Source organism: Falco naumanni, chromosome W, assembly GCF_017639655.2.
Source record: "Falco naumanni isolate bFalNau1 chromosome W, bFalNau1.pat, whole genome shotgun sequence".
Classification (NCBI taxonomy): Eukaryota; Metazoa; Chordata; class Aves; order Falconiformes; family Falconidae; genus Falco; species Falco naumanni.
The window spans coordinates 22,582,790-22,607,201 of NC_054079.1; the positions used below are offsets into that span (position 1 = coordinate 22,582,790).

Genomic DNA, 24,412 nt, shown 5'->3' on the forward strand with positions numbered 1-24,412 from the left:
CCTCACCTGCTGACCTCCAGCCCCAAGGTAAACGCAGAGAGGAAAAAGTAATGTAAACACAGGGAAGCAGTCGCCCCGTTTCATCTTTACTCCCTTTTCTTTCGCAAAAGGGTTCACCGCAGCGTGACGACGAGGCGGCAGCAAAGCAGCCTAACCGTGCCGACGGAGCAGCTCCAGGCGTTTGTCAGGAGAGGGACAGGATTACCTGGCTGCCCCGAGAAGCACCAGCGCTCGGCCCGGGCAGCCCGCACCCCCGGGACGGCGGCCATTGAAGCAGACGTGCGTTTAAAACGCCGCCTGCCCGGCAGGTTTCCCTCACGAAGGCGCGGCGCAGCAGCCCCATACCGCGCGATGGCGATCCCCACCTCAGACCACCGCGGCTCGGGGGCGGTGCTGCCGCCGCGTTGGTTCTTGCTTCCCAGGGAGCCCGCGGCGGCGCCGGGCTCCGGCAAGTCCCTCCTCCGCCTCGGCAGTGCGGGCCGCCTCCCCCGGCCGCAGCGGTGGAGCCCGGCGGCCCCGTGGCGCCCATGGCGGCGGAGCCGCAGCCCAAGGCGCTGACCCGCAAGCCCCTCCTGCTCAACAAAGTGGAGAACATGGCAGCGATAGTGCCCAAGGAGGATGGAGTCATCAGTGTCTCCGAGGACAGGTACCGGGAAGCGGGCGTCCACGGGACCCGCCGGGGCCGTGGCGGTTGTCCGTCACCTCCCACCATCGCTCCTCCGTGGTGGTCGACCACCACTGTCATCGACAGGTGATGGTGGGAGGTGACAGGTCCTGCGGTGGTGGTCCACCACGGTCACCGGCGAGTGGCAGTGCTGACAGACCGCCACCGATGTGACTGTGGACGCCCCGGCTGGAGTCTCGGGCAGCGCCAGGGTCGCGGCGGCCCCGCACGGGGACATTGCTATAGGCAGCCGCGTCTGGCCCTGGGTGGGAAGGAGCTTTGGGCAGGGGTCTCCAGCCTGGTGTCCATCTTCTCCTCCGCTGCCGTGTGGGTCAGGGCCGGGAGCGGGCCGAGGCGCGGCTGGAGCTGGCGGGACGGGAGTGACTCCCCTCAGCGTGGGTACAACGGAGTCTGAGATGGTCTTCATCGCAGGCGGTGCCGGGGAGGCTGTGGAGATCTTTGACCGTGCCTGAGGACGGTGGTGGCATTGGCTACAACAGCAGTTTTGGTTCCCGTTTCCCCTCTCCAGGCGTTTCTCGGTAATTGTTTAAAAATACCGTGTACCGGCGGTAAGATCGTGGAGTGACATCCCGTGCTGTAAAGCTGCCAAAGAGCAGGATCTGTTCCGGCTGGTCAGCTGGGCTGCGCGGGCTCGGAGGCTGCCCAGAAGCAGCTCGGTGTCTGCTGAAAGAGCTCAAACTTCATTCAGCCCTGTGGCCGGAGCTTCAAAACTCTGTGCTGAAGGTGCCCTCCTTTAAAGTAAGAGCTTATTTTCCTTGCAGAGCCCATAAATAACTGTTTTAAGCAGAGTTTCTTTGCAACTCAGATGCGTGGTGTAACCCGTGTCCCCAGCTTGAAAGACAAACGCTGACCAGCGTGTGAAGATGTTTTGGTTCTCAAGGGTTTTTGGTAGACTGCTTCTCTGGGATGCCATTTACCCTGTTGAGTGTCTGCTTTTATGTCTCTGCTAGCTTTCCAGAAAAGTGTCGATATTTCTTTCAACTTGTCTTTGTCCTGCCTGTGAGTTTTCAGTCAGTTGTCAAATATGAGTAAATTTAAGATAATTTTTCATCTAAGCTGTGGTCTCCAAGTGACCTCTCGTGCTTCACAACAAGAGGAACTGAGCTACTTAAAATTACACTGTCAAAGGGACTTCAAGCAGAGTATTATATTGCCATGTGCTCACAATTTTGTCTTTACATTTTTATGTGTTTGTTGTGGAGCTGAATAAAGCTTGAGTGTGTTTTCGCTCATTGTAGGTTGTTAGGCTCACTCAGACAATTCTTTTTATCTGTAAGAAAGTATTCCTAAAATTAATTTGCTGTGGTATAGGTGCTGTCTCTCTCAATCTCTGCCTCTCCCCCCACCTCAGAAAAAAATAAGTAGCTTCTGCTGTTTTAGCACATATGAGTTGTTGAGAATATTGATGCTCCAAGTTGATATTTCTATGTAGAATAAGGGAATTATCAGATAACTTTGTTTCGCTAATAACTGATATGTCAGGTTCAAGAAACAAGTGGTGAAGCAGAAACCAGGGGTTTCACATCAGGAAACTCACTAGTTAGCGAGCACCACCCTCTCCCTTCCCATCCCAGAGCAAACACCTGATGTAGGTCAGTTAGGTCCTGCTTGCTGATTAAACTGGACATCAGCAGATTTCTTTACCCAGAATTTTGCTGGTGATGCAGAATAGCTCTACGGACAGTAAGTCTGGAGGTTCCCAGGCTATTTTCTGTTTAAAGGCACTAACCAGGTAGCTTGCCTGCTTGTGGGGCTGGTTTGCAGTGTCTTTGAAAAGCTACAAGCTATGATTGTGCCTCTTATTTTTTTTACACATGAAAATGTCGATTGATGGCTCTTTCTTTCATTTTCCACCCGCATTAGCATTTTTATTGTAATTAAAAAGTTCAGAGTCTAAAACTCATTTGGCAGGAACAGCAGGGTGGGAGTCGAACTTGGAGGTCTTGGGATACCTGGGGTGGAAACATAGTTTAACAGACATTCAATACATGCGGCTTATGATTAGGCTTGTGCAGCTCCTTATGGTACCTTTGCCTGTTTAGTCCTGCCTTCTAGTGTTAGTGTTGAGGTGGTGGTTTAATGGCCTTAATGGAATGTGGAGGGCTTGTAGTGATTCCTGGAAACTCTAAAGGATGTTTATGGAGATGTTATCTGTCTCTCTAATTGTTTGACAAATAAATGAGTTTTGGCCAAGTTTCTCAGCCTGTGATACGTACTGCTCATACAAGAGAGATGTTCTGAAACTTTTGCAGAGGACTTCAGCTGAACCAACTTGCCATCTCCAGCACTCTCCTCATGCTGGGGAGGATGAGTCTTCTGGAGATGAAAGGGAGGGAGTTCTCAGCTGGACTGCTGGCTCATGGCTGAATATACCATTGTTGAAGTTGTTAGTAGTTTTAACACACACAAGAACTAGGTACAGCTTTAAAGGTTTTCTTTAGTGCATGGTGTGGCTCTAAATCCGTAAACCCTTCAAAGCAGGAGCTCGGTTTCTAGTCTTTATTTTGTATAGTACCAGTGGTTTTATCTGGCTTGAAAAGCCACGGAAGTGGTTTCAGCTATAGCTTGCAGACATAGTCGTGCATTATATAGCCCTGAATTGCTGTATTTGTAGCATATACATGCATATGTTTTAAGAAATAAAATGAAAACTAAGTAATGATAGAGTGTGGTAATTCCTCATAAAGAATGGCATAGAGAAGGAAAGGAGTAGTCTCAGGGGGGTTTTATATATAAACTAGATTATCTAAACTTTACATAATCTGCAAGGTTAGAATTTCTTTTCACTGTGCATCACCTGTATGATCTACATATTTCTCTCTTCTGAATCCTAGTCAGTCATGTTAGTTGAACAATGTGCATTTTGTCCAAATCTTAGTTGTTTTGTCTGATTCCTTATTAGGGCAAAATAGACTGAGCCTGTTACCTCTTTACAAGTACAGCTGGCGTGCATTGGGAGGGATAAAATGTAATTTTATTTTGTGTTTTTCTTCTAAGGAAAAGGGATGCACCTGTCTAGGCAGGTGAGAGTTAAAGGAGTGGCAGCATATTTTATCCAAGAAGGTATAAATCTGATACAGGAGGGCTACAAGAAAGAAATTATTAGCTTTCATCCATGCTCTTTCACCTGCCAGCAAACGAGTGGACTTAACAGACACATATATTCAAACATGTGGAGTCTTGAGTGATCTATAGTGTTGAATGCCCTAGGTGCTACACATGAAACTAAAGTGGGATTTTTCCTAACGTGCACAGCTGGCTCTAAGCTATCATCAGCTTCCTGTGTGCTAAAAGCATGTGCTACCATTTCAAAATTGCTGAGCAACCTTGTCTTTTGTTGCCTTTAGAGGGAGATGTGGGTGTTGCGCATGTCTGAAAAGTAGGTCAGTGGCATGTCAAGTTCAGACTTATCTAACTTCATGCTCCAGAGAAGATTTAGTGTCGTTAATCTTACCTGAGCATGGGGATATGGTGGGAGAAGTACACTGACTCACTCAGCTTTTAGTGCAAGCAGTTCTGCTTGGTGTTGGCACACTTCTGTGTTTCCCAGGAGTCTGCCAGTGATGTGAGTGCTAATGCAGCTGGGTGTCTGATGTGCTGATCATGTATCACTGTTCAAGACTGGCAGGAGGGGGCTAGGTGTCATCATGGTAAATCTGCACTTCACCACTAGCTATGTTGTAGGTGAGGAAATCTTGGACATGTGCTGGTGTAGGCAGCTGTCCTGGTAATTATGAATTCCAGTCTGCGCCCTGTTTTGGGTGGGAGTTCTGTGCTCACTTTCATGCTACAGACTTTGGAAATGTAGGTGTTGGTGTTGCAGTCAAGAACTCTGTTGTCCTTAAAGTGCTCACAGGAAAGAGGTAAAAGCTTTCATAATCAACTGAAAATTGTCAAAATCCGTTCTTTTTTTAAAACGGGCATTCTAGTCCTCTAGGCAGTGACAAAACCTAGAAGAAAAATATTTATGCCATAGGGTGGGGTTTTGTATTGTGTTTTTTAAAATAGGGGACCAGAGACCTTTGGCTTCTCCACTACCTTGTATCACCTTACTTCATCTTGAACTGAAATGTCTCAGTTTCTTTGTATGGATCACTATATAGACAGTGAGCCCAGACTGTCATGTACATTCATATTAGTGTCTTCATCTCACATAGAGAAAAATGCAGAGCTTGTATTGCTAGGTTTGGTTTACAGTTTGAGGTTTTTAAATGTAGATGTGCACTTAAGCTGTGGTCCAAGGCTTGTCTTCTGGGTATGCTAAGTAGTAGGTTCTTTAGGGCGTACGAAAAAATGTATGACTGTCTTGTGTAGATGAGATCTTGACTTTGGTAAACTAACGTGGATTCCCACTCCTAGCTCACCATATGTGACAAGAAATATCAGAGTTGTCTTTGGCGTCCTGCTGACATGCCTTCTAGCATGGAGAAGTATGATCTTTCCACCCCTAAATATCAAAAGCAATCTTTTTGCTCCTTATGGTTTTCTTGTCCAGATCCAGAACATAAAGCATATATCATTATAGTTCATCCCTGTGAAATACCTCTAGTGGAAAGGTAGGATTCTTCACTCAGTGTTGCAACCAGGCAGTGTGCGAGGAACCACAGATCCTTGGTAAACTCTGTGTTTCCTTTCTCCTGTGGTGGGGTGGTAGAAAGTGATTGATTTGCCCAGCAGTATGGTTGCAATACAGGTCTGCAATTATCATCTAAGCACAGGGATATGTTGCTGACGGCCATTCTGCCTTGTGTGTGGCTGTTGGTTTGCAGCAGAAATGCAGGTGGTTTGAGAACCGATTTTGATGATATCCATTTTTATATATATATCATTCTAAACCTGTAGGTTTCACACCCAGGTTATTGCAGCGTGAGCAGTAGTTTAAGCAGTCAGGTGTGGATGCACTTCACAGGTGTACAAAGATTTATTCCTGCCTGGAGGTTCTTTAAATTCTGATAAAAACATCAGTCACCAATAAAATTGTTGAGAGGAAATGAAGAAATTCTTAACAGCGCAAAGGTTCGTAAGACACCTATTGCTGTAGATGTAACTTGTGTGCTCTGAATTTTTTTAAACTAATTGGATGTGTTGCAACTTGATGACTATGTTTGGAATAAAGCTCAGGGTGGAGGTTAGTGCTGGCTTTTCAAGTGAAAGAAGTGGATGCTGGCAAGAGGTTTAAGGACAGACAGGAGGTCCAAAGCTCTTGGAATAAGAAACTGTTGCAAATGTTGAAAAGTAACTGTTTTGACTAACATGTATCCTGTTGAGATGCCAAAATTCTGGGACTAGCACTTAAAAATATTTTGCTGAGTGTTTGTTGGGGTTGATTAACTTGTGGGAGACCTTGCAATGTATTTTTTTTAGTCACCAGGAGGTGACTTGTTGAAGTTTGCCAGAGCTTGTATATCCCTTCCCTTAAGATGCTCTCCCCTGAGTACTTAATGTCAGGTAAAGATTTAAAGCACAAGCATTTAGTCTTGTCTTTCTGATTCGAGCTATCCTGCAACTGCTAGCTCATGTAGGTCAGTGCACAGATTGATGCAACTCCTGCAGTTGTATTAAGTTCATGTCTTAACTGCAATGTGGCAGCTGCAATAATGTGGTATGACATGGCTTGGACCGTGACTTGTGCAGACCCAGTTTCAGCAGTGCAGTTACCACTGCAGGCATCAAAATAGTGGAACATGAGGCACTTAAGCATTTAGTCAGAAATGCAGTGGTTTTTACTCACCTCTCTGTTTTAGAGATCATTCTTTATATAAAAGGTGTAGATGCATGTATCTTATCTTACAAGCTTTATTTGGAATAAGAAGAGCTATGTAATATACCTTCCATTTGCCTTATGGTAGCCTCTCTGCCAGTTGCTGAACAATGCTCTTGAGTTGCAGCAAGTTTTGGGATGGTGCATCTGTCTCCCATACTAACCAGTTCTTGGTTTTCTTCTTGTCTTCCCTGACCCTGTCTTAATTTCACTGGCATCTGTTTACACAGAGACTGGATCTCTCATCAGTGTGTCTCATGTCTGTCAGGCTTGGTGACCTTCCTCTGCAGTCTCTCCAGTTCTGCAGCTGAACAAGCTCCTCGCTGAGAGGGGACTGCACAATGACACCTCTGTGTGTGCCCTGCAGCCCCTGGAAGAAAAGCAAATGCCTATTATGGAGTATGTGCAGTGCAGAACAGGCATATAACTGAAAACGTGCTGTTGTGGGAAACTTGCTGGTTTTTCTCATCAAGTTGAAGATGGCTAGAAGCGGCAGTAATGCTGCAGCATTAAAAAGCTGCAATACAATTTAATGTAACTAAATTATTTTATTTAATTTATATGTCAAAACAGACTCAGTTTCATTTAATTTAAAAGAAAAGGGTTTGCAATAATTTTGAAGCTACCAGGCAGGTTCAGTAAGGCTGGCCTTTCACTGAAGGTCCCTTAGCAGACTCAAGGTCTCTAACAGCATAGAATCATTTAGATTGGAAAAGACCTTTGAGATCATCAGGTCCAAACATTAACCCAGGACTGCCAGATCCATCATGAAACCATGTCTCTAAGCACTGCATCTATATGATTTTTTAACACCTCCAGAAATGGTGATTCCACCTACCTTATAGATTTTGATTGCTGAGGCAGACTTTTTTTTCTTTCCCTCTCTTCAGCTGCACTGGTTCCTGCATGGCATCTGCTGACAGTGATCTGTGCACAGGTTTCCCAGTAAGATCTTTCAGCTGTGTGATAACACAAGAAAGAGCACTGCTCAAAAGTAGCACAAGTTTTGTAGAATGTTGTTTGTAACAGTCTTAAGAGGTCAGAATATAGTTGGCAGTTCAAAGAACAAGGGAGAAGGAGACAATAGCAGGTTGTAATGCAGACACGTGTGTGCTCCCGTGCTCAGCTCTAAAAGCTTTGTAAATGATGCACAATGCCCCAAGGAGAACAACTGGCTTTTGCACAAGTATCTTCTGTGCATCATTTGTGTTCTGTGCCCCATAACCTCTCGGATGTTGGAAGACCATTTGAATAAAAGCAACTCAGAAGCCATGTTTAATTGCCTTGACCATGGTGCTTCTGTCATTCACCTGTCAAATACAAGTGGTTTTATGTAAAACTCTGCCAGTATCTGCCTGTATTTGCCCAGGGATTTGATGGGAATTACAGTAGTCCTTAGCGTAGTCTGTTGCAAAGATAAGAGCAAGAAAAACCATAGCGGTTTTCCTTCTGCATATGGTGTGAGGAAGTGATGGATGCAGCCGTGGCCCTGCAGGCTGCGATAGGGCACCATGGGAGGGGATGGGAGCCATGGCCATGGGGTGCTGAGAATAGCCACACACAGCAGGATGCATCCTGTTCAGCAGAGCCTTGTCCTGCATGGGTCATTTTAGGAAAGGGAAAATAAAAGCTTCCTTCTTTATACTTTCATGAGGTGAAGTATGAAATGAAGTAAATGGGAAAACTTTAAAACAAACATCCGCACAGGAACAGCAAGTACCCCAGCAAGCAGGTTGGGTGAGTGGCTGGAGCAAGCCCAGAGAAGGAAAAGGGCAATTTCATGAAAGGAGAAGCAGGAGAGTACAAGTTTACCAGGCAGCCCTCCAGGGAAGGAGCTTTACATAATCACAAACTCATATGCATCTCTCGGGGTTCTTTATATGTCACAGTCTGTGTGCCTGATGGCTTGAAACTGCACATAAATAATGGTCAAAATGGATATTTGGCTATCAGAAAGCAGGTCATAAATTTTGCGAATTAGACTGTGCTGAAATTTTAGATGGGCAAAATACAACCTTCATCCTCATGAGTGGGAGAACAGTTGTGAAGGCTGGGTTAAAAAAAGTGGCATTTTAATTTTTCTCTTTTCCAGGCTGCAGGAAAAAGCATTGTGTAACTAACCTTGGCCAGACTTCAAGCATATGGGCTTTGCTTATCGTACTATGTGTGTTTCAAAGAACATCTTCAGAATTTCTTAGTGATTAAGTATTCTTTATTGTCGGTGCTGGGCGTACGGGGGATCCTTCCACCAATCGTACACACCCAGAGGGGCAGATTATCTTATATTTATATAATGAAATAATGAATATTCCATTAACGCCCATACATATTCATTACCTGAACCCACCTACCCTCGCTTTGTATGTTAATTAGCTTATCAGTCTTTCACGCTTGTGCAGATTCTTCCAAAAATTGTGGGCCGGGGTCTTTAGAATGTGGGCAGTGGTCTATGGGAGGAAGGCTGTAGGTCTTCCTCATGGTGTACTTTTCACCTTTTGCTCATTATGTGATGGTCTTGCACATTTGCAGTGTTCTTATCAGTCTGAGGTAATTTATGCCCTTGCTGGCCATCTGCTTTTCTTGCTTAATTATTTCTTTTACCCTTATCTGTCCCCTCCTGCTGAAGTGTTCCGCTAAAGTTTTAACATAGAAGGTCAGCAGACAGGCGGATGTCTAACAAAGGATAACAGAACAGACACCAAAGGTAGATGGCGGTACATGATATCTACAATTGTTACAGTGGCTAACAAACATAATGGTTATTCTTTAATTCTATTCTAAAGTTCGTTCACACTACATCACTTTGAAGCATATGCTTTAGTTATTCTAGAAGCAGTAGGTTTCCCTCCAGGTCTTGGCCCTTCTCTTTGCTTTCACTGCTGTGTTTCAAAAGTGATGAGTTGGCAGACTTGTAGAAATCTTTCCCAGGGTTTTTACAATACCCCTTGTAGTCTTACTCAGGGACATCCAGCTGTCCCGTTATCTCCTTGGTAGGGCAGCTTGCTTTGCAGATAAGGAGGACAGCTCCCCTTGCAGAGATTTGCAACTTTCTTGTCAGAACAGTCTATATGATCTTTCAGACATTTTAACCCCTTTGTCGCTATACAATTACAAGCTTATTTATGCATTAAAATGAATATTGGTTTATGAATACAAACTTGACCGTATTATTTACAGCTTATTCACATCATGTGCATTCACCACTTAACTTAAGATTTTTCAGGGAACTCTTAAGGTTTTGAGCACTGAATCAAAGGCGATGCCAAAGCACAGTTCTGGGTAGAAAAGCACAGCTGTTCTGCTGCCAAGTTTACCAAGAAGTTTGATCTAATGTTGTCTTTTATTCTTCACATCCTGTACCATTCCCTCTTAGTGTGAGGTAAAAGATCGATGTTCTTAGCAGGTTTTTGAAATAATGGTAGCGATTGATCAGCCCCCGAAGGCAATGCTTTTGTCATTTATAAGTCTGTAATCAGGGTTTCCTTAGGAGTTGAGTCCCATGGAGAGAAATCTGAGAAAAGGCTGTCCTAATGTGAATTGGCTTGCTTTGCCACCAGGTTGAATTATCTTGATTAGAATTATCTGGATTCAGGTGATAGAGCAAATATAGTGACCTGTTTTGAACAGATATGGAGAGAGGATCTTTGACTGTGTTTAGAACATGACAGATAATGAGATTTTGCACCTCCAGCAGTGAATGCAAATTTGATAAATTTACCCTCAGCTTCAAATTCACTTATAATAGCAAATAAAGGCGGCTTAATTGTATTCTTAAGCAAGTGCTGCATCTACCTTGTGGAGTAATTTAGGGTCTTAAAGTAAACAGTTTTGCTTTTTTTAGAAGTTTCAGTAAGTCTAATAATGAGTTGGTACTAAAGCTTTTACTTCAGTTTAAAAGATAATACGGTATAGCAAAAAGAATTGTGTTTATGCAAGCTAAGGTATGGTAGAGGAAGGGACATGAGAGAGAGTTATGGTGTTGATTTAGAGCAGTGGTACGTATCCTCCTGGTACAATTGTTTAAAGATTTAGATATATAGGTACCAACAGTCTCTGACTTCCACACTATTTAGCTTATCTGTGGCTTGGAATAAAAAACAGGCAGTGACCGAAAGAGGAAATTCAGTAGGTTTACTGTGATGCAAGATAAGATGAAGCAGGAGAGCACTGAAAATTAGTCTGTTCTGATGCTTTCCTTCTTGTTGCTGTTTAGTCTTTCTGAAGCAGTACAGCAAAGCTTATCTTATAGATGTCTCCTCAGATTTGGATGCTTCTCTGAGAACATCTACACTGGGGTTTCTTTCCTTGCAGATGTCAGCTGACAACTGCAAGGTCAAGTGTTGAACCCTATTCTCCAAGGTATTTGCTTATATGCATGTTTCTAGGCCAGTTTATTACACAAAGATCCAGAAGGGTTTGCCTTTTCATTTAATACAATTGCCCCTTATCTCAGAAAACCATGTAATGTAATCAGTTTTAAGAGACAGGTCCTCATTAAGTATTTTGCTTCCTTTGTTTGTTGGACACTTCAGGCATCTGTGCTGTGGAACTGGAAACAATGGCTTGCATTTTACTTGTAACTAGCTTGCACTCATTTGGCTTACGTGCCGATTTATCCTTTACATGTGTTCTTGATCCTCAATGTTATTAAGCTGTATCTTCTCGTTCCCCTACTCTACTCCTGTTCAATCCTGAGAAATTCTGTTCCCCCTCTGAGCTCTGTGTTTTGCTAGAGCAGCTGTGGGCTATGGAGTCATCCAAGGAGTGGTTCAAATTGGCATTGTGAAAGCCTCCTGTTTTGCAGCACTATGTGCATGGGATAGAATGAATGTAGAATTTCCAAGGAGATGCTTTCTGCTCTGATGGTAAGGACATAGCCTGTGGTCCAGCCTAGGTCCCACACATGCAGGGATGACCTAAGGCAGCTGCAGTGTTCTGGTGCCAGGGCAGATCCTCTACATGGTGTCCTGGCTGGACTTATGAATCATGCCTTTGTTGATATGGAGAAATAGTGTGAAATGGGGACGATGGACACCGACTGTGATTGTATATGTCTACTCAGGAATGTGGGTATGGTGACTGGTCATGGGTGCGGTGTCTGGTCACATAGGCACACAGCTCTGAGGAGACAACTACAGTTTTGAGGAGATGCCTGCCCCTCTTCCTCTAACAAAGGGGAGACGCCTGCCCTTCTTCCTCTAACAAAGGGGCTATTTAAAAGAGAATGAGAAAAGCATGAGAGATATTCCAATGCTATCTAGAGGGAGGGAGTGCTAAGTCTCCTTGCTGAAGAAGATCAGATGGTCACAAGGACATGAATCACCTACAAACCTGCAAGACCACCACATTCCAGGAAACGGACTGATAAGCTAATTAACATATGAAGCGAGAGTAAGCGGGTTTAGGTAACGAATATGTATAGGCGTTAATTGAATATTCATTTGTTTCATTGTATAAATGTGGGATGGTTCGTCACTTCGGGCATGCACACTTGTGGAGGAGCGATCTCCCATGCATCTGCACGCAATAAACATACCTACTTTATAACTTTCGAGTTATAGAGTCTAATTCCGCACGTCATTGTCACTGGCCATTTCAGCAACTCCACCAGCAATAAGCTGTTGTCAAAGGCTGATTGCACTTGGGTAGTTACTGGAAGTCCAATAGCAAAGCACATGCCTGTGCTGTTCTCCAATGTTAGGCACACAGCCCTTGTGCCTGCTTTTGTCCTGTTGGTCCCATTGCCTCAAACTCGTGAGGCAGCAGCCTTCGTGTAGCCTGCTCTCTGCCAGCCAGAAGCTTGAGAGCAGATGAAAGGGCTTTCCCTGAAAAGCCCTGCATTTGCCTTCTAGACGTGAATGATCTCTAGGCTTTTAATATGCCATGGTAACAGTTTATACACACAGACAGGAGCAGACACTGATAAAAAACATTAAAGTAGAGCAGTGCAGTAGTACTAACATGGGGAAGAGAGGGTGCAAGCTGGCTCAACATTAATTGTGATGAGGGAGGAAAGTGAGAAGATAATGTACCTGCCAAGTCAAAATCAACACCTTTGGTCTTTTTGTACCCTAGGCCTGGACTAAAGTTATTCAATTACTGGAATTAAGAAATTGATACTTCTTGCTGCAGTGAAATGATGCATTTTATTGTCTTCTGCTGAGTCCTATTTTATGTCCCATTCAGTCAAAATAACTGTAATTAAGCTCCAAAAGTGCCTGTCAGGTCTACCAGAGCCTTACCTCGACTGTTTTGTGTGCTGCTTTGGCAGCAGAGGCTTTTAGTGCTGTTTGACAAGCAAAAGCCTGTCTAATATTACCTCATGTTTTCTACATTGTATTGCATCTGATGTCAAGAGTAATAGAAGTTCCTGAGACTATAATAGCTGCCACTGCTGGCTAAGAGTGGATGTATGCTGGATCTCTTCAGGTAGGGGAAGCAGCTAGCTTAAGTGTATCAGCTGCAATGGGTGGTAGACCACTGTGCTTGACACTGCGTAATGTAGCTGGGGCTGGTTATACAACTTATAGGCACTACTCAGTTTCTGAAGAAGAGTGCAGTCTCCTCCCTTCAGGAAATAAATTGGACTTCGTAAATAAAACTCTTCTTGCTAACTTCTGCAACTGCCAGTAAATGAATGGGAATAGAGGAATCCATCATTGTGCTTTCAAAATATGAACTGGTAAATGATCTTGCTGGACTTCCAGCAGGGACATCAGCTCAGAGCCACACAAACACTGAATCTCCAGGTTCACATTCTGATTCCTGTTGTTGCTAGATTTATTTGTAGCCTAAAAGCAAAAGCACATAAAATTCTGGAAAGCTTGCTGTGGTGCTTGGAGTCCCATGGCAGCCTGGGCTGCAAAGCACTGGCAGATGAGGAGCCCTATTGTGTGACAGGCTGTTGCAGAGACATGCTCTCAGCCTTGCTGCAGGCAGGGTTTCTGTGGGCTGCACAGCTGTGGACTTTGCTTTGGGGGACATTTGGGACCTCTGTTGTTTGAAATATCACCTTCCCCTTTGTATACTCTTTATGGCTGCTAGTATGGTTGGGGAGCACATGACCAGTGGGAAGGTAGGAAATCCCACAGTAGCTTGTACCACTAATTCAGTTCCAAAGTGGTGGTTTTGGAGCAGAAGATTAAAAGCAAAGGTAGAGATTTCTGTTAAACAAGAAATTCTATAAATGCTGGTGGTCATGGTCATTAAGTTTCTAGCAGTTAACTTTTCCTCAGGTACTGTGGCTAACCCATATTAGATACTAGAGGAAAGTAGCAGGGAAAGGGAGTTATGAATGTACTGATTGTGTTAAAAAAATTTGCATGCTGTAGTACCTGAAGATGCATGAACTTTATTTCAATTCTGAAAGCTCCTCTGTCATTTAGGGTCCCTTTACTCCTTCTTTCTCTCCTCCCCAGTAAGTTCTTTGGTAGGTAAGAGAGAAGCTTGGTGAGGATTTCCTTAATACATTTTCATTGACAAGAAACCAAGTGAAGAAGTCTCCATCCCCAACTAGTGTCATCCATAGCATCTGTTTGGTCACAGCTTATATTCATGCTCCTAAAAACATGCTAACTTAAACTTTTTTGAGGAATCGGTAATTAACATTGTTGTCTGCTTTTTGCAAGGTGTTAACAGGTCCGAATAAATGGCCCAAGGACTGAAAATGTTGAGGTCACCACCAGGAAGCCTGGGTAAACCTAACAAACAGCTTGGTCTGCTTCAGTCATTGTCTCCTGTACTTTTTTCCTTTGCTCTAAAACTGAGCACTTTTTGACATGAACAGACATTTTTACATGGATTAAAGAGCCAGATTCTTTTAGAAACAGGTGTAATTGGTATTCAGCTCTTGATCACAAAACCTGGACTATTCACTATGTAGGCAAGTGTTTTGTATACAAAGTGGTATGGGAGAAGTTGATAACCGTTTTGAAAAATTTTGGATGCGGAAAAAGCAAATGACATGGGTAATTGCTTAGTGATCTGTGTTTGAGCATTTTGCATGTGGATTAAAAAGTGCAGATGGTGGTTTCAAAAAGTGGTGTATGTGCATGTATTGACACACCAGGCCCAATGGTATTTTTCCAGAAATAAATGATACTGCCTGTGTTTTGCAGGCAGGCTCCTAATTTGCAAGCCAGCCATTGTGATAGTCTGAAGCATTATCCTGGCAATGGTCATATTTTTGTTTTGAGCTTGATTTCCCTTTATTGCTGTGTGCGATGACTCTAAGCCAGAAATTGCTGTTTAGTCAGTTGTTGGCCAATGCCTTTACACTGGCCTCAGACTAATAAAGATGAAGGAGAGAAAGTGGGAAAATATCGACCACCTTGAGATATTACGGCAGTTTACAATGTAGCAAGAAAGGAGAGCTCTTATGGAAAATCAGAACAGCATTGGGTTTGCTGTCTGCTCACTTCTTTAGAAGCTCAGTATTGCAGAGGGTGGTGCATGTATGGCAGACTTCACTGGGATCAATATTGTTTCCTCTTTTCTATGACTGCATGAACCAGGTGAGAGAAACTGGCAGCTGAGCCCAGGGCCAGTTGCTATAATGACTGTATTTCTAACAAATTAAATAGCATGAGGGTATGTTTTCAAGCACAGAGACCTGGCTGGCTGTACTGTATGTGTGTTTGTACCAGGCACTGTTCTTGCCATGAGCCAATTCACACAGCATCAAACAGTCCCCAGACACAGTCACTTGGACCAGGGACCGTTCCCAGTACACAGCCTGGATGCAGCTGCTGGTTCCTATGACACGTGGCCTTGCTGCCAGAGACTGGTCCCAGGCTTGTCATTTATTAATCTTGGTGTGTTTCACATCTCCTGGGCATCCAGATCATATGGCTGTCCCTGCTGGTGGGGTGTCAGATTGCCTACGGGAAAATTGGTTCTGTGATTTTTGAAAAACCCCACCAAATAGACAACAAACTAAGCTGCTGGTTTAAACAAGACACATCCCTTAAAACTGGTCTGCCTGTAAACATTTCTACTGGTTTAAGATCTGTAACAATGGGTTTTAAAAGCCTGAATTTGAGACAAAAAATAGTTTGAGATTCTTAAGACTAACTTCAACCAGATGTCTGGGGGGGGACAGGTCTCCTGGGGCTGCAACACTGAGCAGAAGTGTGCATGCTGCCAAATTCCTGTGTGCGACATTGGCCAGCAACCCAGGCTGCAGCCAGGGCTGGAACCCAGCTGGAGCACTGAGGTGGCACTTATGGCCTCTGTGGCCAAGTCCTCCAGTCAGACCCCTGTGTTCACTTGCTGCACCACCAGAGGCCCAAACACTGGACCTGTAACCTGTGTGAGTACATCTCACATGCCTCAACAGTCGTCAAGATCGTTTGTCTCCATGAGCCTTTGCTTCTGACACCCAGGGAAGTATCTTTGACTGATTTGAGCAGAGTATTGCTTCATCATGTCCTGTAGGTTTGGGAGATGGGACTTGAATGCTTCTTTACATGCCACCATCCTGGGGTGGCATCCCCTTACAATGGACTTGGTGTCATTGCAGCCGCACTGGTACAGCTCTGTGGGCTGCCAGTAGAAGAGCCCAGGCTTCAGTTCTGAGAAGCATGACAGTACCTCCACTTCTCAGGTCAAGTCAAAGCTTTGGTCCTGTATTTTTGAAGTCATAGAACAGTGCTAAGCTGTAGTAATGATCAGTTTTGAAATATAAGCCACTAAACACTACCCCTTTGAAGCATGTATACAATTGGGTGTTATGTGCTGAAGAGAGAATTCTTCATCGGGGTGATCCAAATGTAGAGCAAAGCTTGGAGAAGATCAGGAAGTCCAGAGACCCTATACAGAGAGGCTTTACCTAAGCTTTTAATTTTTGAAAAGACCTTTGGTCATAAAAATGACATTTCTGTTCCTTTCAGGCCCTAAAATACTTGAAATAAGTTAGGCACACAGTTACCACAGACCCTACTGCAAGCATTGTTTTCCACCCATACATCTTTTCTTGTAACCAAGGCTTCCATAAGATCTTTGGTGTTGCTGCCAAATGACTATAGAAAACTCGTAACATAATATGTAGGTTGTATTAAAACTTCAAGGTGGACAGAAGATAAGAAACTTTCATTTCCTAGTAAAGTTGGTGATGCCACAAAGGAACCAAGAAGAGGAAGCGTGCTACTTCAGTAGCTTGTGAACTTCTCTACCTGAGAAAAGCATAGGAAACTTCAGGTACAAAAATTAATCTTCAAAGCACATTTGCAATAGAAAGCACTGTACAGTTAGAGATGCTTGTTCTGTAACTATTGCGTAGATCTTTCTGCCTTGTCCAGTTTGCCTGCCACTGATAATGTAATAGAAGTTACACATGTCATTGGGGCAAAGGCTTGTGGAGAGAAAGTCTCTCTTCTGTAGTCTTACATAGCTTATTTTTGTACAAGCTGTTCCCATTTGGGTATATGGATGAGAATTCACACAATATTTATTTCAGTCTTCTCCCCCCACCCCCCCTTCTCCCTTTCTCTTTACCAGCTGATGTGCCTCCTGTTGGGAAGAAGTAGGAATTCACTTTTGCTTTAATATATGAACAAACACTAAAATTATCATGGTTGGTTTCGTCCTGCTCCAGTGTCTTTTCAAAGTTTTGCTGATGACCTCATTGTGAGCAGCATCAGAGGAGTGCTTTAGAACTGCAGCTGATACTTGCATTACTGGAGGAGTGCATCTACGGCTGCAGTGGTAGGCAGAAGGATGACAGGTGTCCCTTAGTTGTCACTGCCACAGGAATTGCGATGGGGCAGCAGTAGAGTCAGAAAATAACATGCTAGATGTAGCATCTTTCTTTGGACACTCTTTGACGTGGTGCTGCCCTGTGGCAGTTGTATTCTTCTGCTGCTCCTGAGCTTGGCCCAAGCTGCGAAGCTGCATTTCATGTCTTGGAGCCAGGCTTTCCAGTGGCAAGTAGTGTTGGGCTTTCCTCATCTTTCATGGCACATTATTGTTCCCTCCTGGATTGTGAGGGAATTTATATATTTGAGTTTGAGTATCTTGTTGTAGGAGCCTTTTTTTTTTTTTTTTTTTATTCCCTTTACTATGAAAGCTTCTTGTTTAGTTTTTAATACCACTTTAACTGTTCTCAGGTTGGTTGGTCTGAAATTGTTCTCTGGTACAGTTACAATACTGAGGAAAGTGTGTCAGATTATTTTAGCTCAGCTTTTAGCCCAGATGTTATAAGATTATGATTGCCTTTTTAAAGTCCAAGATCAAAGGATCAAGAAAGCAACAAAATTTCCTTAGAATTGTATGACCCTTGAATACCCAGAACATAAGGGTTTTACAGCAGTCTTTAGTATTTTTCTATAAAGTCTGCTGCTTTTGCTGTACCACGAGATTGCATTTTCTTACTCCGAACACCAACAGAAATTTTTCTTGGCCTCCATTGCATAAAAACTTGTGGAAAAAACCAATTTTAACCAGATACTAAGAAAGAAGCAGATTTGGAATCAAATAAACTTAAATTATGAATAGCTATCAATAATGCAGAAGTAACAAAAATAAACAGAACAAGATGTCTAACTTGGCTCTCCTTCCTCCTACGTAACTGAATTGATAATGTTTCTGGAAATCACAGATTGGAGTGACACTGGTGTTGCCAGTGTCACATTTGGCAATGTGTTATGGTTATGTATTATCTGAAAAAATTAGGCAATTAGGGGGAAATATGTCAACTGCTGAAGCTGAAAGTTGAAATGGAGAGTTCATTTGTAGAGGGAGAGACTGGGAAGAATGTGTGATTATCGTCCTGCCTTGCAGAGAAGTTTAATTCTTGTTTAATTGGTGTGTATCCAGGCTTGATGCTCTGTAAAAACTTAACTGTTACATCTTTGGTAAGTTTGTATAGTGGTGAGTTGCTGTTGTAAGAACTTAGCAGGTACAGGTGACTTCTGAATCTCCTGGGGAGAAAATGGCCAGGCTAATGTCCATCCTACTAGGGGACTTAGCATCAACTGTTTGTTTAATTATCTTTTTCCCACCAGACTCATGTTTCAGATGAGTTTCTGGGGAGGGTGGGGTCTGTCCCCACGTGCTGAGGAGTTCGTGTAGCTTGCCTTGTCCTCCTAGTTGAGTCCTTATGCAGCTAAGCTGTTATGGGGTAAAAATGGGTGTCGTGTAACAAGAGTTTGGGATGCAGGCGCTTCCATAGTCCACGATAGGATTGCGGGAGACTGTCGGGGACTGAGGCAGATACAGGATTTCGCACATCTTTTTGGCATTTTGTGTTGATTGGCTTGAATTGCCATGTTTAATGAGAGTCCCATTTTTCAGCACCTGCCTTGTTAGTGGGAGCAGTACTTCCAGCAGTACTTTCAGACCATCAAGAATGGTTCCAAAGAATGTTTATCAATATGGTGATAGGCGCTTTATATATATAAATATAAATATTTAGATCTACTTTAAATATAAACCTTAGATCTACTGGTGTGTGGTATCACTGTCCTTAAGTTCTCTTGTGGAACTGGGTCATGGTGCTGCTTTGTCTACCTGTCCAGGATTGATTTAGAAGCATCTCAAACACATAGCTTTTATTTTTGACTAATATTCGTATTTTGTGTATATTTCCTGAACAGGACCAAGTTTGATTCTGTGTGTTTAGTCAAAAGCTAAGCTGCTTTGAACAGAAAAAATGTTTTATTCTTGAGACCCAGTAGTAACTTGACTCAAGTAGGGGAAGAAATGAGAGTAGGAATTTTGGATTATGTAGTTGGAAAAAGACCACTTGAAATTGAATTCAGATAGTCTGTGTTGGTCATGACTGACTTTTTCAAACTATTGTTTTCCTCTATGCTTAGTTTGCAATGATAGATAACAAACGTTTGTCTTAAATGCCAAAAAACAAACAAAACAAAATCTGGTGTCTCTTAAGAGAAAACTGATACAGCCTAATGGATTTAGTGTCCTAAGTGGCAGAGCAAGAACTTTGTATCTGTGAGGTACTGAGGCAAATGCAAATGCACTGTCTGGAGAAGCCTTAATGTGGGAAATAATTTCCATGTTACATATTTGGAGGCTGCATGCAGGGAAATGCTTAGCTGTCAAGTGCAGCTGGAAGAGTTTGCATTACTGTGTTTGTCACCAGCAGGCTGCTTCATAAATGCAAAATGTGGAGCTGGACATTCCGTGGCTTCTAATTAGCATGTAGCTGCTACACCATGAACTTTTGTTTCCTTCTACAGAAATACTTTCCTTTCAAAAACTGATTAAACAAAACCATTTGGTCCTCTGGCCAAAAAAAAAAAAAAAAAAAAAAAAAAGCGAGTGGGAAAAGCAAAGGTAAACCTTGATCTTTCAGACTTGTGTGAGTGAAGCAAGAATTTTAAAGGTGCAGTGTCAGCAGGAAAAAGATGCATTTGTGAAATTATCTGATTGTTGCATTTCTAAGAACATTTGTTAGTTTGCATTTATTTCTACCGTGCAGTGCAGATGATAAAAATTTGTGTGTGTTTTCAAAGCAATCCATTTGTTCACTGCAGTATTCAAGGTTGTAACTGTTTCAGGTCTTTATTGTGAATTTGCTGTTCCTGTTTATTATTTAGGGCAATCTGTCCAGCTGATCTGTTTTAGGGGCCAGATCCTGTTCACAGGATAGGACAGCTCTGTCTAATCTCTTCTCCATCCTCCCCTCCAACTGAAATAATCTATTATAAAAATTGTTACCTGCCACTGGCCTCTGAGTAAATTATTAAAATACTGCCCTCCATGTGCACTGCCTCCCTCAGGATGCTCAGTACTTGGGACATGTTTGCTTAAGTAAACTGCTTAACTTGCTGCAGATTGTTAATGATTTACATTTCTTGGTAACTGCTCACAAATTGCACATATCCCTCCAAAGCTTACTGTGTGTGTTTGATAAGAAGACACAATTCACTTGTATTAGATAATCTGACATGTGGAAGAGACTTACTGGACTGCCGGGTCTTTCTATCTGGATGTTTTCTGCATGTCTCAAGATACCAGAACAGGAGAGTGGGAGGAGGAACTGCTTGACACAGCAGCACATGCATGGATTTTGAAACCAAAAAAGTGGGGTTTAGTTTGTGGGAAGCATATCTCATGGCTCGAGGTAACTGGATGTATTGTCTCAGCATATACTTTTTGCATAGTAGCTTAACTGTCTGCAAGGAAAGCTGTTCCTCCGCTCCCTGCCCTCTGTGTAAGAAGCAATCCTGTCTGACCTGTGAATAGCTGAGCCAGAATTACAAACCTGATTTAACTTTTCAGTGCTGAGCCTGCAAGGCAGCAGGATTAAAGAGGACCCTTCTCTTATTTACTACTTTACCCCATCATAACTCATCTTTTTCCCTGGCAGATGCTGTGAGCTGATTTTACGCTTTAACTGTTATCGATTTGTTAATAAGTTAAGATTGATTGATTATATTAGATTGATTAATTGATTTTATAAAATCATTTAATAGAATTAAAATATAGAAGAATAAGAAATTTTTTTATAGGAAACTTATAGTTGCACAGTAAAAGCTGCTATGAGATCTTTTGTACGTCTTGTACCAAGGCTAGAAGAAGGGCCTGGAACTATTGTGAAAACTTAGGTAATAACTCTAGGGTTGAAAGGTTCCTTTGTACTTAACCAGTCTTCTGTATGCAGAGGTGTATTGAAATGTTAGAATATGAGATTAATGGGAACTGGGGAGAGTTGACTGGAACAGCTTGTAGGTGCCTGCCAAGAAACTGTGAACTTTAGTAAAAGGTAATTCCGGCAGGGGGAGATCGCGACCACCGACTCATATACCACCTACCCAAATCGTACCCTAGACCCATTTCCGGACCTTTCTACGCTTTACTGCGCAGAATCGGATATAGGAGGAGAATATGTTAATGATTTCTGGGAAATGTTATGATTATGCATGAATAATTAATGAATATGTATGAATAAGTTCTATATATGGAATCTGCTTTTAGGACCTGGTGTGCGTTGATCGCGAGAGGACTCGCTCACGCACCCGGCCGTCAATAAAGAAGTGTCTGCTTATCTACATCACATTGGTGTCGATAAGTTCTTCATTCCGAGATTTCGGTAACAGTTTTGGCGACCCAGATGGGACCTCGCTGAAGGAGACCGGAGGAGTCGGGGACCTGATCGGTTCCAGCCGGCACCGAGGATTTCTCGGGGATACCCATCGATCCCCGATCCGTAAGGCTCTTCGCGACGTTCCCTGGATATTTGGTAAGACACTTCTTTTTTTTAATTGTAGTAAGTGGGTGAGAGTCCCACTAAAGTAAGTAAGTAAGTGCACTAGAGAAAGTGGGGGGGAGTCCCACTATAATAAGTGTATGGTAAGGAGTGGGTTAGAGTCCCACCAGTGGGTTAGAGTCCCACTGAGTAAGTCTACCTGTCAGACGCAGTGAAAGACCTGCGCAGGGTAGGACTAGGAGTCTGCCTGTCAGACGCGGCGAAAGCTGCGCAGGGTTGGACTAAAAGGATCCTTGTGTAAGTGGAAGCCTAGGCGTCTGCCCGTAAGACATAAGCGAAAGCTATTGCAGGGTTGGACAAAAGTGGAAACAAGAGAAACTATATGCTATAGTGTTCTCTAAGGTAGTGCCTCTAACAAAAAGTTAGAAGAAGTTTTTGTGTTTGTGTATTAAGAAGAAAATTAAGAGGTATAATATTGTGTTATATGTTTGTTTAAAGTAACTGTTGGAAAGTGTGAGTGTGGCTGTAAGGGTGAGACGTATAATTGAGAACGAAAGCGAGTGTGGAGTGTGGATCCACGGATCGGAGTGACAGAGTTGAATAATTGTGTATTGTACTGTGAGTAATTATACCATGGCAACTAAGTTAACTCAGTTGTTTAAAAGTAAAAGCATGGGTAATCTTGCTGTAAATGACAAAATCTTGAAAAATTCTTTGTTGGGATGTTTATTGACACATTGGGGAAATTTACAGGATGATCTGTAAAACAGTCAGATGATTGAGTATTGTAATAATTGGTGGTCTTTGTATATATTGGATGATCAGGAAAAGTGGCCCATGAAGGGGACACTGAATTATAACACTATTTTGTAGTTAATGTTGTATTGTAAAAGAGAAGGGAAATGGAATAAAATGCCAGATGTGGATTTGTTTTTTTTAATTTAAGACAAAGAAAGGATTGGCAGGATGAATGTAAGCTAACTATTAGAGATAATTTGGTAATGGCTATAACTTCTGATAATAAGAAAGTGGAAAAAAAAAAATGTTTAAATTGTGAGGCTGGGAGTGGATATAGGAGCGACATTTTTTATTAAATATCTGTAAAGGAAAAACTGGAACAAAACCAGGCCATTTTTGTAACCCCTGGATTTGAAATTTGGAAATAAGATAATTACACATGAATTTTTGTATGTACCAGTATGTCCGATACCCTTCTTAGGAAGAGATTTGTTATCCAAATTAAATGCACAGATTGTTTTTGACGAAGGAGAACTTTTCTTGAAAATACCTGAGTCAAAAACGGGAGAAATCTTGATGATACAAGAAAAGGTAAAGGAACAAGAAATTCCACCGGAGGTGGATTTGGCAGTGATCCCTACTGTATGGGAAACAAATATTACTGGTAAATCGAAACTAGCAGAACCGGTTAAAAGAGATTTGAAGGAAGGCGCAGGAACAGTGAGAATTAAACAATATCCAATCAAACTGGAAGTGAGACAGGAATTGAAGAAATTGATTGATAAATTTTTTGAGTATAAAATTTTGGAAGAACGTGAATCTGAGTATAATACTCCTATTTTACCAGCCAGAAAACCCTCGGGTGAATACAGGCTGGTGCAAGACTTGAGAGCAGTATATCAAATAGTTAAGGATATTTATCCTGTAGTAGCAAACCCTTATACACTGTTAACAGCGTTAAAGGAGACTTATCAGTGGTTTACAGTGCTTGATTTAAAAGATGCTTTCTTTTGTATACCTTTGGAAAAGGAAAGCAGAAAACTGTTTGCTTTTGAATGGGAAAATCCTCAAACCGGGCGAAAGATGCAGTTGACATGGACTAGATTACCCCAAGGATTTAAAAACAGTCCAACTATTTTTGGAAATCAATTAGCTAAAGAACTTGAAATCTGGAAACAGGATAAATCAAGACCTGGACATTTACTATTACAATATGTGGATGACATATTGATTGTTGCAGAAGAAAGATTTACCTGTATACAGGTGACTATTGATCTCTTGAATTTCCTGGGACTAAATGGATACAAAGTATCCAGGAAGAAAGCCCAGATAGCCTGCCAGACTGTGATATATCTGGGCTTTGAGATTTCAAAAGGACAACGGCAATTAGGAAAAGATCGCAAAGAAGCTATTTGTGGTATACCTGAGCCGAGAAATATTCATGAACTCAGAGCTTTTTTGGGAACGACTGGGTGGTGTCGCCTTTGGATTATGAACTATGGGCTAATAGCTAAACCACTCTATGAGGCCCAAAAGAATTCCCCCTTTGTATGGGGCCCACAACAACAAAAGGCTTTTGTAGAATTGAAACGTGCCTTAATGTCTGCACCTGCTTTGGGACTGCCGGATCTAACCAAAGATTTCCAGTTGTTTGTTCATGAAAGGCAACACCTGGCACTGGGAGTACTAACCCAGAAGATGGGAAGCTGGAAACGACCAGTCGGATACTTCTCTAAACAACTGGACACAGTGAGTAAAGGGTGGCCAAACTGCCTTCGAGCAGTAGCCGCAACAGTGATGCTCATACAAGAAGCTCGGAAATTGACTTTGGGAAGAACAATAACAGTCTATGTCCCACACATGGTGATAACTGTTTTAGAACAGAAGGGGGGACATTGGCTGTCTCCCAGCCGAATGATGAAGTACCAGGTGGTATTGACTGAACAAGATGATGTGATTCTAAAAACGACTAACCTGGTAAATCCTGCAGTGTTTTTAAGTTCCATACAGGAAAAAGGACGACTGGAACATGATTGCTTGGCTACTATCGAGTATG

The 24,412-nt window shown here is 42.6% G+C and overlaps 1 protein-coding gene across 1 annotated transcript in view; it reads left to right on the forward strand.

Annotated features, from left to right (window-relative positions):
• Nucleotides 1–289: 289 nt before the first annotated feature.
• The window catches only part of LOC121080437 (WD repeat and FYVE domain-containing protein 2-like), a gene marked incomplete at its 5' end in the record, with an annotated part of 94,407 nt that continues 70,284 nt past the window's right edge, over nt 290–24,412 (forward strand). The window contains 1 exon segment of the mRNA XM_040578457.1: nt 290–646. Within this exon segment, the coding sequence (XP_040434391.1) occupies nt 290–646 (357 nt within the window).